Below are 19,804 nucleotides of genomic sequence, written 5' to 3'. Positions count from 1 at the left end.
TCAGAAGAGTGACGACAACTCACAGTTCTCCTCTGAAACACGCACTGTTAGCCAGCTGCTTCTTTTCACACTGCTGCCACAACCCACACACACACAGAGTGAGGGCGGAGGAGACCCAATCAAACGGATGCTCAGACAGAAAGCCATGAGCGCCCAGGTGACAAAAAGGGGTTGCTGGAGCAATGAACACGGTTATCCCCGCCAACTGAATCCCTCCCTTATATCCCCTTGGGCGACGCAAAGCCAACTGTACACCGCCCCTGTGGGGTTCCCAGCCACAGTCAGTCAGCACTGTCACGGGTTGAATTCGATCCGAGACTGTGGTGCTCACTCATGATTCTAACCAGTGGGCTAGCCAGCCACCCCATTTCACTTCTTTTAAGTAGAGAAAAGCAGAGAGGAGGAGTCTAAAAGTAGTCTCACTAAAGTACAGAAAAGGAAAACAATCCCCAAGCTTTTTGCTACCCTCCCTTTAAAACCTTTGTAGCAGCAGAAACCGTGTCCTCCCTTTTGGATAAACTGTTGAAGTCAGGCGGTTTTTGAGAGCATTCCTAATGATATTCACTTGCCACACCCCAGGTGGTAGAAAAATAATAAGGAAGAAAGCACAATAGTAAGGAGTCATTCATCTTTTGAAATTATAAAGTGGATGGTGCTAACTGATGAAGCAGACAGGCAGTTATCTGCTCCAAGCAACATCTGTGCAGGGACTTTGGCTCAAAATACCTGAACATGGAACTTACATACATACATTATGGCATTTGAACCATCAGGACTACACACTAGTAGCACTGTACTATTTATCATGTACGAAGCAGCGGTAATATGCTCAGTACAAAGCATCTTACGTTAACTGACTTCGGTTACAAGCGCGTTCACTGCGCCACACGAACTGGCACACAGCACACACAAGCTAGGAGAGCTGCAGACACCTTGAGGATGAGGTCCGGGGAGAAGATGAGTTTCCCAGGGTGGTCAACAGACCTCCACATCAGACCCACCATCAGCACCTCCAACCAGCAGCATTCCAGCAGGTGCACCTGGTCAAATAGGTCGAGTTCCACAAAACCTGAGTGCACATACAAAGACTTTCACTGACCAAGACTGAATACTGACCAACAAAGACTGATGTTGACACACTTAAACATGGAAACCGACACTGAGACTAATACACACAGGCTAAGCTAGGGATACACAGAGGCGAACACACTGACAGTAACGTGTACCAACACTGAGACTGGCTCACTGATACACTCAGACAAACACACTGAACTAAGACGAAGATAAAAATTCACACTAAAACTAGCTCAGGCACTGAGAATGTCTCTCTCACATACTGAAACATGCACAAGCTGAGACTGAAATACTGATACAACACTACTACGAAAGTATGGCCCACATGCTTCCATACTTGTAACAAAACAGAACCGCATTCATGCAGCACAGCCCATAGGTATTTGGACAGTAACACAATTTTTATTGTTCTGGCTCTGTACTCCAGCACATTGGATTTGAAATTAATATAAGGTCAAAGTTTAGACTGAACTTTAATTTAAGGGTATTTACATACATATCCAGTGATCTATGTAGGAACTGCAGCCCCTTTATACATACCCCCTCATTTTAGGGGACCAAAATTGGACATAATATAAAATAATAATATTATTACAATATTAAATAAAGCTGCATGACGGCTTCAAGTGTGTGACCCATAGACATTGCCAGACGCTGGGTAGCTTTCCTGGTCATGCTCTGCCAGGCCTGTGCTGGAGGAATCTTCAGTCCCTGTTTGTTTAAGGGATTTCAGTCCAGTTTTCAGCAAGTGAAATGCATGTTGGATTCTGGTCAGGTGATTGACTTGGCCAGTCAAGAACATTCCACTTTTTGTTAGCTTTCCTTTGCATGAACTATGATGATGCAACAACACACAGCCTGCCAAGATACCACTGAGCAGCCAATTGCTCAATTACTTTTGGTCCCTCAAAAAGAGGGGACTGTGCTTAATAAAAAGTTCTGCAATTCATACATGGTTCAGTTGTTATTCTTGTAAATACCCGCAAATTATAGCTGACAGACCGCACTTTAACCGCAGTTTCATTTCAAATCCAATGAGCTGGAGAACAGAGCCAAATTAACTATTCATATCACTGTCCAAATGCTTACGAACTGAACTGTGTTTACAGACCAACACAAACTATCACTCACACACACGCACATACCCAAACACGTTTAGTAAACAAACATAAAAACACACACATATACACTTTCACAATCACAGACACACATTCAGTCAAAAGACAAAAAATAGACAAAAACACAACACCACCTACAGGCAATGTACCTGAGTGTAGAAAACTTTTTAAAGCAGTGCTACAATATATAACACTTTTCCCAAAATCTTGAACTGTATTTTCACTCTGTCTGTAGTTACCCCAATTCCCCGCAGACAGCAAAAGTGAAGCATGCTCTATTAGGCCAACTAAAGCAAGAACAATACCTGTCCCAGGAGACAAGGTATTGACCCACACACAAATTCTCTTTATAGTATCAGAGCCTGGACATTTCGCAGTGACTCTCATTGACTGTCATTTTGGCAATAAAATCCAAGCCAATAACAGCTAGTGAGCTGTGCAGCAGTCAGGATATTTGAGCTGCCAAAGAATCAAAAGTTTTCCTAAGGAATATCGTATTCCTAACTGCCTCCTCTCTCCTGTCCTGTTGATGGCTATTTTGTCCTAATGTATAAATATGCTCCAAGTAACCTCTTCAAGGGTGAGTTGATGTCCATTTCATAAGAAACTCATTCTAAAACACACAGCCACAAACACACATGCAAACATGCAAATATGTGCGAACATGCAAAGACATACACAAACACACATATGCACACTTATACAGACAGACTTTCTGTACACAAGAAACACCATAGGCGCACACACACCAGGGATTTTCTTGGCCCAGTTGATCATGTAGACAAGCTCCTTGTCAGCCAGCCTGGTGAGGGCCATCATCATGCTGGCCTCGGTGAAGGGCTTCTGCACCTCCTCCATCAGGTAGATGGCGGGCGGCTCCACCTCCATGATGTGAGAGATCAGCTGCTCGGGCGTGAGCACGGACGGGCCGAGCTCCCTGGTCCGTCGGACGCAGGCCTCCGTCCCGGTCCCCCGGGAGCACCGCGCTCGGGGCGGGCGCTGGAACTGCCCAGTCCGATAGGTCCCGCGCTCCCGCCGCATGCCTGCCTCGGCAGAAAGGAGACGCGCGATAAAACTCCCCCCTTTCAACGCAATCCAACGTGTAACGGGAGCCAGCCGGAGCAAACGAGAATGTTAGCCGCCTCCTCATTAGCTCTGTGACCACAGAGGCCTGCGGTTCCAAGTTTCAGGTCGCTTAGTGACCTGATTGGATCCTTTCAACAGGCAAGGGATCAAACATGTAAAGGGATCCCTTCATGTCTGCCTGGGATCACAACTCTTAAGCCGCTTTTCCACCGCTTGGTACCGGCTCAACTCGACTCGACTCTACTCGCTTTTGGTACCAGGTATTTCGTTTTCCACTGCAGATAGTACCCGCGTCAATGTAGTTGGTCGTCATTAGTGATGCCACATGAAACGCATTGCTCTGACCAATCAGTGGTCTGCAGTGTTTTCACATCACCTTTTGGTATCGCCTCAGCTCGCTTGGAACCTCGACGGAGGTGATACCAAAAAAGTACCAGGTACCACAAATTTTGCCTGATGGAAAACCAAAAAAGTCGAGTAGAGTCAAGTCGAACGGGGACCATGCGGTGGAAAAGCGGCTTTAAAGCAATCTGTAACCTGGAACTGTGTGCCTCTGTGGCTGCAGAACTAATGAGAATGGGAGAACAGGGAGAGCCGAGATTAAGCGGTCAACCCTGTGTTTTTGTTCACCTGTCTGTCTGTGAAGATAATAACAGAGGAAAATTCTGGATGGATCGGCCCAGAAAGCAAAGATAGAAATACGAGAGAAGGACATACCGCACTTCATCATGCCCACTTCAAAGCACTTCCGAAGACGGCATGCCTGGCAGCTCTTGCGCCGGTTCTTGTCAATAGTGCACTGGTTGGTCGCTGGGCAGATATATTCATTGTGCCCTGGTTTCCATGGAAAAGTTGAGAGTACAGATTTCTTTAGTGCAGAATCTCAGATATTATCTTAAAATCAAATCTAACCTCATTCTTGAGGTTGTTGCCAGCGTTAGTTTCCCAGAATGCACTTAAAGAAAACATTAATTATAATCAAGGCAAAACTAGCAGCAATAGAATTAAGTTACAGAGAAAACAAAGAGCAACTACACAATGACTAACAAACCAATTCCTCTTGAATAACAAGGATTCAAAACAAAGAGGCATAAACTACATTGATTTGTAAACCTAAACTAACCCGATGCAATATTTTGTCAATGCTACCATTAGATTTGCACTTTGCGGTATGAAACCCCCCACAAAACAATCCATTGATAGCATACTAAATTATTAGTCATTTTGATGGGGGGAAAGTGGAAATGTCATCTGGTCATCATGCTGATCACTGAGGAAACCTGGCTATGCTTGCACACGGCAAATTAGCTACATAACAAGTCCCTGTGATGTGACAGCTCCTGGCAACTTCAATTGCTTTGGCAGTTTTAAAGTTGCGGTTTCAGAAAGACAGAACAGATTTTTTCCCAAGTGTAAGTATTGTAAGCAGAAGAATTCCGGCAGTGAGAAATGAGCTTCTGCGCTGCCCTGTGAGAGAAACTAAAACACAGCAGAATCTAATGGCTTTCAGTCCAACTCCCGCTTTCTGAAATCCGGTCAGATATGTAACCCTGGTGGGGTGGGGGGTGGTGGGGTGGGGGTAACCGCAAAGCAAAGGGCAGAACCCACAAAACACAAATACTGTATCTTTATATTGGCGGACTTAAAACAGAGGAATAGTGGTGACAGTTGCAACTAACAGGGATTTAACAGAACATAATTTCTTAACTCAAGGTGTCAACACAAGAAGCTGTTATTGCCTATCAGTTTACATGATAAAATACAAGCAAAGCATCCCTTCATCCATTTGTCTGCTAAAATGAAAACGGTTGAGGGCAAACTTCCAATGACCCAACTGACGCAGCTAGACTCACGGCATGTAACATTAAGCAAACGGCTCTAAAAACGATTTAAAATCATGCACTGGACAGAAATGCACTAAACTGTCTGGACTGCATCAAACAGCCAACCAGCTAACATGGTTGCGAACAGGGGGTTTAAAGCAGTTTCAATAACAGATGTAATGCTAATGAATCTGTCATGTATTTTAACTAATGGCCAAAATTTAACCAGCTAATTTCCTTAACTGTTTGACAGCCTTAGCATACACACACGTGTGTATGTGTATTTTCGCTGATTGTAATTTCAGCTTTTAGAGCATGACACTTGTGTTTGGTGGAGGGTGTGTGGGTGGGGGCGGTGCGGGCTCAGACGGGAATGTACCCTGAATGCTCCTCTTGAAGAAGGCCTTGCACCCCTCGCAGGACCAGACTCCGTAGTGGTACCCCGAGGCGTAGTCCGCGCACACCGCGCAGAAGTGCACGTCCACCCTCTCCGAGGGACCCCCCGCAGAGGAGCTGGCGCCCAGCTCCTCTCCGTCCCGCGCCCGGCACCCCTCGGGCTCGCTGTGGGACCGGGAGACAGCGCGGCGACGAGTCAGCGTGACGCGGGGCAACAGTCGGCTGCAAACGCCCTCAGAAACCAGCTTTTGGTGGCGATGTCCGCCTTTAGGTGACGCGTGCAATTGTGATGTCATTGTAAGAAACCCCTCAGATACACCAAACGGTGTGTTGCGGTCACCAACGGTGAGAAACCAAAACTCGTCAGGTCAAGATAATCAACTGCAAAAAAAAACCTTCGCAAACCAGCAGCAGAAGTATCTGAGTGGTGAAGGAATGCGCATAGTCTTACCCGGTGCTACTGGAATGGGATTCATTTAATATTATCCATATCCAGGTAGTAAAGAGATGGCGCAGTAAATGCGAACATGTCTTTGGCTTGTGTAGCCTGCATAAAAACGATTGTGTATCCTGCTATAACACTAGTGTATAGGCAAGTGACTACGGGGTGCAGATATCCTGAGCTCTATGTGTATGTTAGAACCTAAAAGCTGCTAGGTGTGCAGTGGTAAGATTGAAAGAGGAATGTCGGGTTAAAATGAATGCAATTTATTGTTCAGTGTGTTTAGTAATAATGACAATATACAATCGTGCAAAACGCGAGTGGTGAAATGGCTATACACATGTGATGCGTAGGAGACCATGTTCACGAGTCTCCCCAAACTATTGCACTTCTCTCTTCATATACACAGAAAAAACCAGGACATTAAATAAAGACACAATCATGACAAAACAGTACAACAATGAATCCTGCTTGCGCCATCTCTTTAAGCATTGCACACTGGATTAACCTTTGTAGCTGAGACACCAAGTTGTTCCCTATGACATCAGCTTGCCAACATTACAAAACATGATTACACTGTCCTAGGGAGAACTTAAGTGTTACATAAAGCTGATCAAATCAGGAGTTTTGCAACTTAGTACTGTTTCTTAATAAGACTTGGCGATCACAGTAAACAGTCCGTTTTCTTTTGAGGGTTGTGAGAGGCCGCAGGACGTACCTGCTCTTGGGCGGGGCGCAGTGGGGCTTAGGCTCCGCCCATGGGGTGTGGGAGGGCTCGGTGCGCGGGTGGTGGGACTGGTGGCAGTGCAGGGTGAGCGGGGACACGCGGGTGTGAGGGGGCCAGAGGAAGGCCGGCCGCGGGGAGGGGCTGTCGGTGCCGCCGAAGCCCAGCACGGGGGGGCTGTACAGGGCCAGGCCGGCGAAATCGTGGCTGCGCTCCACGTAGGGCGACGGGATGCAGACGGCGCCGGGCTCGGCGGCCTGGGGAGGCAGGGCACTACCGTAGATGGGCGACAGCATGCGCCCGCACGCTCGGCTGGAGTCCGCCTCCTGGCACCGCAGCAGCTGAGGGCAATGCCCTGAGGAGCCAGCCATCATGCTGGACCAATCAGAAACCGCCGCCGAGCCTATGTCATCCTCCACACGGCTCAGTGTTAAGGGGATCCTACTGCAGAGAGAGAGAGAGAGAGACAGAAAGATAGAGAGAGAGGCACAAACAGCAAGCGACAGAGGAGAGAGAAGGGGGGGGTCAATAGAGTCACCGATTACTGCAGGCACACATACGCACAGTTTATCTTGGCCGCCACAACTTATTTTGTCCCGCCAGTTCCAGAATGAATCCAAAATATTTTTTTTTACTCTTGTAATAAACATGGAAGATCGCCGTGTGCTCTGCACCATCGCTTCAGAGAAGCACATCTCACTCACAGCCTATCAGCTCCCACCTCCCGTCCCGCGGGCTCTATTGAATGCCTGAGTCTCAACTTCCGATTGAGTTAACTATGTTTGCTTGCTACATGAAGGTGAGTGTAGATCAAATGGTTTCAAGCATTATTTCCAGCATCAAGTTAGCAAAGTTATCTGTGAAGCCTTGCTTTTGTGCGGAAGTGATACTGTGGATGTTGGCACTGCGATACGAATTATTAGCGGCTGACCAAGTCTGTTACGGTAGCCTAATCCCAGAGGTAAATCTTGCTACATTTAAATAGATATGAATGAAGTGGTTACAATGGTGGCTACAGTATTTCCCAGCATCAAGTTGGAAAAGCTATACCCCAACTGTGAGATGAAATGCTAGGTCAATTATATACATATATTCAAAGCAGTTGAATGTTAATCAAGTTCAAGTACTGTTTTAAGCTGAATGATGACACCAGATATTCATGTAGTTGGAATATCTCCCTTCTAGAGCAGCTCTGCTTGAAACCTGTTGATTAAACATTTTAGTTATTTTATGTTGGAAAAACAAATACTTTTTTTGTTGTAGAAGACTGTGTGTGATTCCAAACACTTCAAATCAACCAGTACAGCACATGTGACCGCATTAAGTTGATTTGTTTGATGACTCAAGTGTAGGCTCTAGCATCTTAGAACGTTGATAAAGTGGCTTGGGTATATGGATTGTTCACAAAGGACAACATTTTTCACAGATCCAGCCTTAACTTTCCTCTCAAAGTGCACCAGACAGACGCATTTAACTGCTCAAATTAAAGCATTATCTAAGCACCTAAGTATTAAATGAAAAGTGCTTAAATGAGAAGTCCTGTTGTGTGCACAATTTACAATGTCTAATGATGTGTCTGCAAACACACAAACAATTTAACTTCACTTTTGGAAAAATCAGCTTGATTAAGAGGTGCAGTGTAAGTATTAAAGGATACACGTCTGTGCATTTATCTTACTTTAAATAGTTAATGAAAAATGTTTTTTTTTTTGTTTTTTTAATCATGTCGTATTTGATAATCACACAATCATGTCTTTTCTGAATAGCATTTTGCACGACCACAACTGTCTCAATACGTCACTCCTGTTCACTAGCAAGCCTCGAAGTTGCCATGGTGATGCCATTGTGTTTACATAGTAGGAGGATCATCTAACACCCAGTACATATTGGGCCTTGAGTCATTCAGTAAATGTTGCCTGGCAACGGCTGGTCCTAACGAAAGTCTCTCAGCTCTCATAAGCAGGCAAAGAACCCCACATATCTATCAACCAGCAAAAAACGGAAGCAGTGCATCTATTGTATATTCCAGGTCTGGTTTCATTTTAATTTAATTTATTTTGCAAGGTAAAAATTCTACTTTTACACTTCAGTGCATTGTAGACATGTTATTGTACTCCACACCTCTCTCTCTGGTCTGCAGAATTCAATTGCAAAGGCATTCAAGATCTGTACCTGTTCTATGTAAGTAGCTTATATTTCTGTGAACTGAAGCCTGTGCAGTCCTAGTCCCTCACACTACCAGATCTGCAGATTACACTAGCACAGCACACAGGCCAAAAGCGCTACCAGAAGGCAGGATCTTTGTTTTCGCTCATCAGTCCCGATCGAACATGTCCAGCAATTCTCTTTGTCTCCCTATCCATCACAGACACAGGAAAATAAAGGGTTAAGTACTGTACTGCATGACTGCCTTCGTCTTAAATGTTGTGCTATTCCAACTATTATTTATTTATTGCCGCAAACGGACTATCGAATACTTGCAGTAAATGATCGCAGTAAATATTTCTTTATCTTTACCAGGGGAAGGCAATTCCAGTCTTGGAGAGTAGGTGTGTCCGGCAGGGTTTTGTTTCCACCTATCATCATGGCTAAATGAGCTAACTGTCTGTAGACACCAACACTGGTTTACTTGTAGATTAGATCTCAGTAAAACATATGATATAGGGCAGGGCTTCCTGATATTCTTGTTCCTGGAGATCTACCGTCCTGTAGGTTTTCACTCCAACCCTATCAACGCACACCTCATCCAACGGCTATAAATCTTGTTGAGCTGCTAATTAGTAGAATCAGGAGTGCCAAATCAGGGTTGAAATAAAAACCAACAGGAAGTTAGATCAAGGAACAGGGTTTGGGTAGCCCTGATATAGGGACACAAAAACAGTATTCAGCTGTCATTCATGTACTTATCAAGAAATGTAGCTAAAATGTCAGATGGCATAAATGTTAGGGCCAATCGTGTAATTCAGGCCTGAGGTTGGCATGAAAATGAGAAACAGATAAGGCCCTTGTTGCCCATCTCTGGTCTATACTATGGATACACAAATCTGGCCCTCTAATCCAAATCCAGGCTTGGTTTTCTTTTCTCCCATGTAATTAACTGACGGTAGTGAGAGGGTGGAAAGCCAGCAGTTCATAGCCCTTGTGGACCATAATTTGAGTAACAGGGATCTACATTAATGATATATGGCACTGAAAAAATAATTGAAAATTAAACTATGTTGCACGCTCTTTATCATGGCTGAAATTAAATAATGACACTGCATTTCTCTAGGAGGCTGAGGCAGACTGTTAAAAAAGGGATGGGGGGCTTGAACTCAGAAGGTTTAGGATCCTCTGATGTAATACAGCAGTTATTTTGCACTGATAACAGAAAAGGAATGATGGTCATGATTTACACTGAAGCAATTCTGTATTTTGGGAATAACATGATAAGATAGTTGTGCTGGCCTTGAGATGGCTCTGTGTTTCTGGCTGAACTGTGCAATCTAACTTGCTGTTTACAAGTAAGAAAGAAAAATATGGAATAAGAATATATATACAAAATAGCCTAAAAAGAGAAAATATTTTAGATTATACGAGGGCTCCTTCATGGACCTGATTTTGACAACCCCAGTTCTAAAGCACGGTCTGTTAGTCACCATGAGTAAGGTTATGTGCCAAATAATTTACAATCAGATCTTCTCAACAAATAACCCTTATTTTTCATTAACTTTAGGCACCAACCAATTTAAAAATATATAAAATAATTATTAAAAGTGTGCCCATTATTCAGGCAGGTGCCCCTGCTGGGGGACAGGGTGCAATCAGATGTGCTTGCCTAATCGGAAGAGAAAACCACACCCAGGTCAAAACAGCCAGGCAACAGCCAAATACAGTGGTTTTTGGACCTTGGCTTCTGTTGCAGAACACAATAAAATAAAAAAAGAGCATGCAACAGCCACACTGAGATGTACAGTAAACTGACTACTTACTGGTTTTGACATTACAACTAGTTGCAAGTTGTAATTACAGGTAGTTGCTTAGAAACCTCCTTGGGAAAAGGCAGACTTTGATGGTGAAAGAGGTTTTGTTACTAAGAACAGCATTTCCAACCCCAAACATCAACAATCAATCAACTATTACATAATTAACCAGGTTTATCAATGCTCTACAGTATATGGCTGCTTTGTAAATTGTCCAGTGATTGTAAGTAAATAAATAAATCTCAATCACAACATACTCTTTTCCTGTATTCCTGATAGAACAGGTAGATTAATATCAACTAAATTTCTAAAACATACATTTGAAATGTCATATATGCTACTGTATCCGCAATTCAACTAAAGAGATCTCCAAACACCATACAGACAATATATAACTTTGTACATTCCTTTGTACATAACTTTGTACGACTTCAAATTGTGCTCGCTCAATCTGTCCTTTTTAATACGCATTTAAAACTGTTCTGCACAAAGTTGCTATTATCTATTATTTCAAACACATGTATGAAATTTGAACCCATGTAGTATGACAGTTTTAGACGTCCCCAATCCTGTTATCGGCGGATGCTAATAAATTTCGAATTCGAAATTAATCAGGCTGAGTTAAAACGGGCTGTCACGGCGGGGAAAACTGTAGTAGCCTAAATCCGGACTTCGCTTTCAAGACACGAGTTAGGTACCATGCAAGTGGTCAAATATTCATAGAGAAACTATTTTGTTTTTATCCATGTTTTTTTATTTTATAACAATATAATATAAAATCATTAACATCCCGTATTTTAATTTATATATCTATCACTGACGCACTTTGCCCTGATCAAGTCTTAAGCATGGGTCAGTGAGCGCTCACACACTCCGTACTGATGCATTACAATTCAGAGGTCGAATAATATCAACGTTAATACACACGAGACGTTGGCTATGCACTAAAAATGTTAAGATTACCCGCGATTTTCACCTTTAAACAAACTTCAAATATGCTAGTGAGACAGGACAAGTAATAAAGGGCCGCCCACTGCCTGACTCAATATGAAACTAAATAACCCCTTGCATTGAGGATACTTCTGAGCATGCTGCGAATAACCTAATCGCTTTTTTATTTTAGTTAATTCTCGGGAATAACAGCAATAAAATAGCTGGACAACATTAACCTAATTCAACAACCACAGCATTGGGGAAAATATTAGCTACTCATCGATCTACGACAGCTGCCAGATAGTTTCAAACAAGTCTTTTGGTAGGCTAATCTAACTACAAAAGCCTAGTTCTTCACCCGCAAAAATAAACAGGCCTAAAACAAATCGACTGCTTGGTTATAGCCTGCTCTTCATCACATGCACTGTTATCCAATAATATAATTCCATATTCTCATCTTAAAACATTATCTTTAAAATAATATAGCTAAAGTAATTCGCATACCTGCAGGTTAGGATACTTTTTTACCAAGAGCAGCAAGGAGCAGATTTCAACCACAGTCGCTATGATCAATCCTTCAAGTGTAAAAACAAACGTGGTAGTTGTTGTCGCCTACAGAACCCCGTCATTTTGACATGGACGGGAGGCTGTCCACGTTTGGTCATCGGGTAGGCGTATAACATGTCCTGGACTCGGTGCCAAAGCAGCTGTCTCAACACTGCTGACTTGGTATAAAAAGCGTAGACTGCTAAATAAATTGCCGTGCCATAAAATACAAACGAACACAAATGAGAGATTTCCGTTATCTGATTCTTAGACCAACTTGCTATCCATCCATTGCGTCAAGTGCTGATGGATACATTTTGTGTTCCACTGTTGCACTTGAACTCTTCGGAAAATGAAAGCGTTGCCTAATCCATATTGCACTTTTCGATATGAATCATTGCTGAGTTTTCCGAAATGTGAGCCTAGACTGAAAGCGCGTGCCAAGTGGCCTGGTCTACAGCTCAGGAATCAATCACAATACGGATTTTACACCACTGAGACTCTTCTGAGTGAGCAGGGCAGAAGCATTTTAAAAAAAAAATGTTATAGCCTAACTATGCCTAGTGTAGTTCAATTTAATTTTGTAATTTGAAAATTTTCAGGACACAAAAACCTGTATGACTGACCGAGAGACTATGACAGCAAATACATGCCATGTAATACGTAAAGCTTTGTTTAAGAATAGAATAATTGATGTTCTGCAATGCACAGTAAAATGTGTAGTGTTAATTCAAATCTAACACAGAACACATTCCAGGAGGGACCATATGTAGCCTACTTTGTAACAGTTAGGTTAACACTGAACATTTTACTGCATGGATGCATTATTTTCACAGTTACAAGGACAAAAACAAATTCCACTTTTCAAAAAGAAACACACACACACATATATGTGTGTGTGTGTGCATGTTTCTTTTTGAACAGTGGAATCTGTTTTTGTCTGCATATATGCATTATGACACGTTCTTCTGCAATAAATGTCATTATTTACTAAAATATACTTCACTCGGGACAACTTGTGCATTTAAATATTTCAGTACATATGCAAAACAATTATTTAGGTTTGGCACTGAATGGGTCTGCTTTTGCTGCTTCTAGTGCACACACCAACGTGCGCTAACCTATCAAGCAGAGAGCACGATACACCTCTGTTTCTCAATATGTGGATTTACCATAACCCCTCTAGCACATGAAAGCATATCCAAGCAACAGGTAGAAGCCGGGGTGGTTCAGGGTGAACAGCAATTCTTTGAGCAGCAGAGCATACAAAGAGCAACACAGGCAATGAGCAGCATAGGAGAGGTCTGACCCTTAGGGTGCATCCCATTACTTTTCAATCACCACCTCCTTTCATTCCCCCACTGCCACTCATCTCCTCCCCGGAAGTATGTGGAGGAAGGGAGGGGATGAGACGAGTGGAGGAAAGGAGAGAACGAGGAGGCATGAAGACAACTGTGACAGTTAATCTCTTTCTCCATCATCAAATTCAATGTCAGCTATTGATGAAATAACTGTATCATAATGGTTATATTTTACTGAGTCCACAAGTAGTCCCATAGCCGATCACAGATCCCGTAGCCAATCACAGATCACACATGGTCAGTCCATTTAAAGCTGCAAAAAAAGCTTGTAAGTTTCAAGTACAAGTAGTTGCATGCAGGCTACAGTAGCCTGTACAAAAATGAACCTGGCACTGAGGTTCACGTCAAGACGCCAATCAACACGCAATCAGCAACATTAGATCAAAGTAAACACATCATAGTATACAAAAATAACAATTATTCCAGAATCCAGATGTGTGCGAGGTCTGATCATATAGACCACTAATTCACCCCATATGCTATACTGTGACATCCCACATTGTATTTCCAGTTTATTGCATCTTACACAGGCTAATTCAGAAATATTTCCGTATTCCAGATTAGTGAAATTAATATGTTGCTTCACTTTATCCAAGTTATTGTTTCTCAATGCTCAGTGTTCACTTTGAAAAACAATCATTTCCACTATAATATCTGAAATCTAACTTGTTGGTAATATAAAAAATTAATTAATGAATATTCACATACTGAAATAAAGATAGCTGCCATGCTTATTTTTGTTTTTGAGTCTTGTTTGTTTAAGCAACATCCATGTACTAGCAAATAATAAACCTGCTTCCGCATCTTAAAATTGACAAATGTTTCCATAGGATAAACTAACATTTTGTTAACAAATTGGTTGTTTTTGTAGGGGATCTAGCCTTTGGATAAGATGCTATGTCTGACAATAATCTACTGAACCCGACACACATTTAGCTAAATATCTTGCAAAACGGGAAATTAAAGTTCTCTGCCATCTCCACTTTCTAAAGTTTGGTTAGTGTTAGATTCTGTGGGATGGTCTTTCAATCTCTGTGGACATGAGCACAATGATGTCACCCAGAAATGTGAAAAGACTTGCGATAGGATACACTGATACTGTATATGCCTCGCCGGGAGGAGGGGAACCATGTTGGAGGGGACCATACCAATATCCCTCCAGCATGGAGACAGAACACAAGCTGTGATCCTTGATTAAACGTTGGCCATGCTAACATTATGTGAGGCCTAAATAGACTATGTGTAGCCTGGCTGCCCTGGCTGTGTGGCTTATGCTATCTGGTAAAAGCTATGTGTGCAACAAGCTACCAGTTGTTTCCTGAATATCAGGAAGTCCAAATAAATAACCCAATTAACCACTGCAAGCAACCCATTGACACCGGGATCAAAAAAGGACATACTAGCGACCACCTGGAAATTATCATTATTATTCATTTATTTATTTGTTTTTAATAGCAGCAGTAAGTAGCAAAAGTTATCAGCACATACAAGCAGTATGCGAATGATTACGTACTTCTTATTGCCGCCACTTGTTAGTGGATCTAGGCACGCTATAGTAATTTACCCATAAGACTATACATTTTGGGCTGCCGGTTTGCATTTGCAAACTTTACATATTAAATTACGTTAAAGGTAAGCTCATACTGTGCCGTTTAGGAGATTAGAATTCTGACAACAGCTGATGCCTCCCAATTTACAATTCTGAACCTATCCATTTGACACGATTTGCAAACTGCTTGTAAAACGTTTGCTAAACAACTTGTTAAATGACTTTCTTGAGCCAATGCTATTTTTCTGTAAATGCTGGTAGCTTCAACGTTACTTGTCTTTTCAACGTTAGCTTGCCTCAAAAATGGGAAGTTCCCAAATGGACAGGAACTTCTAGATTTTGCTCATATGAGCAGTGGCCCCTGCAACCGTACACCAGTAGCCTACACACAGTGCATATCATCAAGCCTACGCAGATGGAACAAAGTATTTCAATCTTTTTCCATCCTATCAGTAAAACTGCAAAAAGGCACAGGCTGAATTTCCCTGTTTTAAAGTGACTGCTGCTTGACATCTGCCATTAAGCCTTTTCTAAAAATAATAGTTGATGATAGGCTTGTTATTTTTCATGTTAGACTCCTGATTAGTTACTGATAAAACTGACAAAATACTAGATGCAGTGGTTGGTGAGAGAGCGAGCGACTGACTCGTAGATTTCAACAGTAACTAAGACGAAAGCAAGATTATTTAAAATCATGACGAAATAATGGAAATAATGAGAAAAACAAATAATTAGCAAACACGAAAAACAAGTTTATTTCAATTTTTCCAGAAAAGGAACAAATTGGAGGGGGACATATCAGCAGTCTAGGCTAACAGTGCAAGCTCTACCACAGCTCCACCATAGCCAGCAGCTAGCCAAATATACACTGTGCAGAGGATACTTCTAAGGCTGGAAACATACCTGATTTAAATTATGCAAGATTGCTGTCATGCGCATCCTGTGGTCATACAGAGCGTTCTTCATGCATGTCCTCAAAAATTAATGGGACACGCCCGCAAGGTGCAATATCTGTGTTAACCGTGGGGGCAGTATACATTTTCTGCCTAGTGACGTGACAGATGCTAGGAAGTCAGAAGGGATGGCTTCCTAAATAGATTTTTAAAAACACATAGTGCAATAAAATTCAAGTATGTTTCCAGCCTAATAATGGCAGTGTCTACTGCTTCTGTGGAACATTCCTTCAGCAGTTTGCATCATTTGCAGAAATAAGCGTATTTATGGAGCATAGTGTCTTCAATAATTTAATGGACTTGCATTACTGAACATCCATCATGACATCAAAATAGAGAGCGAGGCAGTTTTGCATGAGTTTGATGCAAAAGGGAGACAGAGTAAACTTCAAATAGGTGGGAAACTGTTTGGTTTCATTAAACAAGCTGTGCTGTTAAGTATGTGTGTAATGGTGGGGACAGGGTTGGTAGATTCCTGATTTTGGTGATTTTGAAATGAATTGTACAGGTCTGGACTGGAATTTCCGGTATTACCCCCCTTCCCCTCAGTCATGCAACTGTCAATAGCCCCCATCCAGCGATAATTTTGATAGCAATATAGAAACATAGAAACCTGCAGGTACTCCATATATCAGTACCAGCACTTATTTTTTCCACTTCAAGCACTGCACACAAGCATATGTAGAAGCTCATATTCTTAGCTTGATTAATGTCCTTAGTATTGAGCCTAGCGTAGCATTCAAAACAGCCGAAGACTACCACCTACTATGATTTTATCTGTGTCCGAATCCATGCACTTGCCTGCTACTGAGTATGCTATTTGAGTATACGTTTAAAAGCTGTTAAGCACACTGAATTTCATAAAATTGAGTGCTCAGTGCTATTACACATTGAATGATCTGCAGATTTATCTATACAACGGCAAAGCCTAGCTTACATTGCTTTCTTTCATGTTGCCAGGTAGTCTAATGTTACTGCACGGAACAACATGCTCTAACCTAGTAATGAAGAATGGTTTACATAGGACATGTCTTATGGATATGAACATTAATGAGTGCAGGATACACGCCCACCCTGACCTTAACTGCTGAAAAGGTCACGCTAATCTAATAGCGTTTATTGAAATTTATTATATGGTTATAATTGGGTAAAAACTTGACAGAAGAAGACAATCGTCACTTCTGGGTAATATAACCACATTTTGAATCAGGTTTCTTGGACCTTTAACCTTTATTTATGCAGGGTATGTAGACTGAGCACACATGCTTTAACAGCAGTGTCCAAACCCTGGACCTTGCTGTGAGGCAACAGTGCTATCCACAGCAACACAGTGCGGCCCAGCGAGAAAAATTTTAAACGACAATGAAAACTGACAAGACCAGGTATGTAGGCAGTCTTTAATTCTGTTATTCAGGATACATGACCAGGTTAAATGTCAAATTCATAAATTAATAAATTACACAGAAAATGACCTTTGTAAATGATATTGCCTGTAGCTTCATTGAAAGAAAACAGAAAACTGATCTGTTTTCTATACTAATGATTGCCCCACAACATGCATGCAATGACAAAAGGGAAAGTTCTAAAGAGCGATGTTTATTTGACCTCAGATAGCAATGATTTAAGTTCATCAGGCAATTATTCACCTGCAAGCCATTCTCATGTAGAACCCCGCTTGAATGCCATTTCAGTGATTAGGCAGCAAACCTCAGAAATGCAGGTCCAAACAGCATCCTTCATTTTGAATGAGATTCACCATGATTTTAGAGATCGAGGAATCTAAGCATAATGGCATGTCCTTGAGGAATTACTCATTGCAAAATGGCCCAGCAGAGAACAATTCATGCTTTGGTAATGCTCTTAGATACCACTGATGACATAATGTCCCAGATGCATTATAGTTTCTCTATAGGCAGGGAAGCTTATGGGAGATTTAACATATCCAGGAACTACAGGGAGGTAGCAGGCCATAATATTTCATCCCCAGATAAAGTGATTTAGCCTGTCAAACATGCTTTTGATTATGGCAATGCATCTGGTAGGTGGCAAATTAGAGAAATTGTCAACAGTCAGGTCAATAAATATTTGGACACCGACAAAGTTCTTGTCAATGGAAAACGGAAAAATCCTTGAAATTCTTGAAATGGTTTATCACACAATGTAAATCTGAACCAAGTAAACCTTGGGGACAATAGCCAACTCAGAACCACAGTTAAACAGTTAATACCGGAAGGGTCCGTGCGGAATTCATTGGGGAAAATAAAAAATAGCCAACGGATACAAATACTATACATGCAAGTCAGAAGGTGAAAAGGTCAGTAATAACAGAGATAAAAGCTAAATTTGTAAGAGAACAACTTCCTGTTTTCAACTACATGGGAAGTGACATAATGGTTGAGGAAGGGCCAATTTAGTAATTTTCAGAGATGAATCTGGAATAGCATTAACATACCCACAAACCATCAATGGACCGAAGTTTATTTACTAAATTGTTTGTTTGTTTGGTTTTAATGAGCGGCGCACATGCAATGTGAGTTTGGTCTGGAAACTCTTGCTGCAGAGCAAGAGTTATTTTGTTATTTTAGCTGTCTACCACAGCATATTGGAGTTGAAATTAAAGTGGCGGTATCAATGGCGAGAAGCGGTAATTGCAGGTGTGTTTTTGGACCTCACTTTTCAACTTCCAAACAGTGTCGCCTGTGTGTGACGTCAGTCAGTTGGCATCTGGGCCACGGTAACTATAACACTTACTATTTACTGAATAAAAAATGATTTGTTATAAAAGTAACGTTATGTACATACTCATTCATTGTCTAACTGAAGCTGTCTTTACACTGCCAAGCTGGGTTAAAATGCTGTAGCAGATCTGGGGTACAATTAGTGATGATCAATTTCCACAGACGTTCTTTATCCTTTTGCCCGGTATGAACATCTTTACACTGCAGAGAAGAATCTGCGGGGTTCGCTGTGGCTCGTGCAATTATGTATCTCGTGAACAATAAACGTTGTCTTTCTCGTGAATGATTGCTGTGTGATATTTCTGAAACAACTGCCTTGCAAAATGTTACCCTGGTGTTTCTGGTTTTGCTAGCTAAACTGTTTGAGAATGAAGCTGAGCTGGGTGTTAAATTAGCAATCAGAACAAGAAGAATAAAACAAAGGAGATTTCATCAAAAAGGGGCATCAAGGCTGAAGGAACATAAGAGGAAACGTAATAAAATAATAACAACGCTAATCCATACTGCCGTATTTTTTATTTATTTAGTTTTCTCCGGCTGGACATCTTTACACAGAAATCAGACTCACTGACCCGGCTCTGCTCCACCTATACCCAGGGGTTAATGCTCTGTGTAAGGACGGCTTTATTCTGATCATTATAATATATTGATGAACTTCATGAACTTGATGGCAATGTAAACAACGGTAACGTTAAGGCCAGTTCAGATCAATGATTCGCTACGAGACGAAACGGTTTTAGAATGTTGCAGAGAAAATTGCAGCGGTGCGAACTGGTTAGTAGCAGAGCCGTTGCCTGCCCTGGTGTCTCAAAAAACCCACCTTGTCAAATCGCCAAGTGCAGTTTTAGAACGTATACAACCAGACGTCTTGGAATTTTGCAAGTTGCATCCAGTCTCGTTGCGAATCATTGATCAGAACTGGCCTTTAGTTAGCTACGTTGCAACGTTGCAACAAGGTAGCATTGCATTCGAGAGGTGGTTTGCGAGGTTGGTACTGGTCGGTAGCGTTAGCTAGCGTTTTTTCTAATTGTTAGCTGACATTAGATTATGTTAATTACAATAGCTAGCTAACGCACCGTTACCTGATATGAGAGATAGC

General features: G+C 41.9%; 1 protein-coding gene across 6 annotated transcripts in view; it reads right to left on the bottom strand.

Moving 5' to 3' along the window:
- Positions 1–19,804, bottom strand: part of LOC135257046 (estrogen receptor beta-like) — a 49,705-nt gene that overhangs the window by 10,328 nt on the left and 19,573 nt on the right. For 4 of the 6 annotated variants that reach the window (XM_064339440.1, XM_064339445.1, XM_064339443.1 and 1 more), the window contains 5 exons: positions 6,658–7,107; positions 5,481–5,662; positions 3,996–4,112; positions 2,942–3,235; positions 931–1,069 (listed from right to left, as the gene is read on the bottom strand). In XM_064339440.1, coding sequence (XP_064195510.1) covers positions 931–1,069; positions 2,942–3,235; positions 3,996–4,112; positions 5,481–5,662; positions 6,658–7,107 — 1,182 coding nt within the window. Of the gene's footprint in view, positions 1–930; positions 1,070–2,941; positions 3,236–3,995; positions 4,113–5,480; positions 5,663–6,657; positions 7,108–12,062; positions 18,153–19,804 lie in introns of those variants that run through there. The other 2 variants (XM_064339444.1, XM_064339441.1) reach the window with 2 other exon arrangements.

The sequence above is a fragment of the Anguilla rostrata genome, chromosome 6 (assembly GCF_018555375.3).
Source record: "Anguilla rostrata isolate EN2019 chromosome 6, ASM1855537v3, whole genome shotgun sequence".
NCBI classification, from domain to species: Eukaryota; Metazoa; Chordata; class Actinopteri; order Anguilliformes; family Anguillidae; genus Anguilla; species Anguilla rostrata.
Note: the sequence above shows the minus strand (reverse complement) of the source record. Positions and strands in the feature narration are given on the sequence as shown.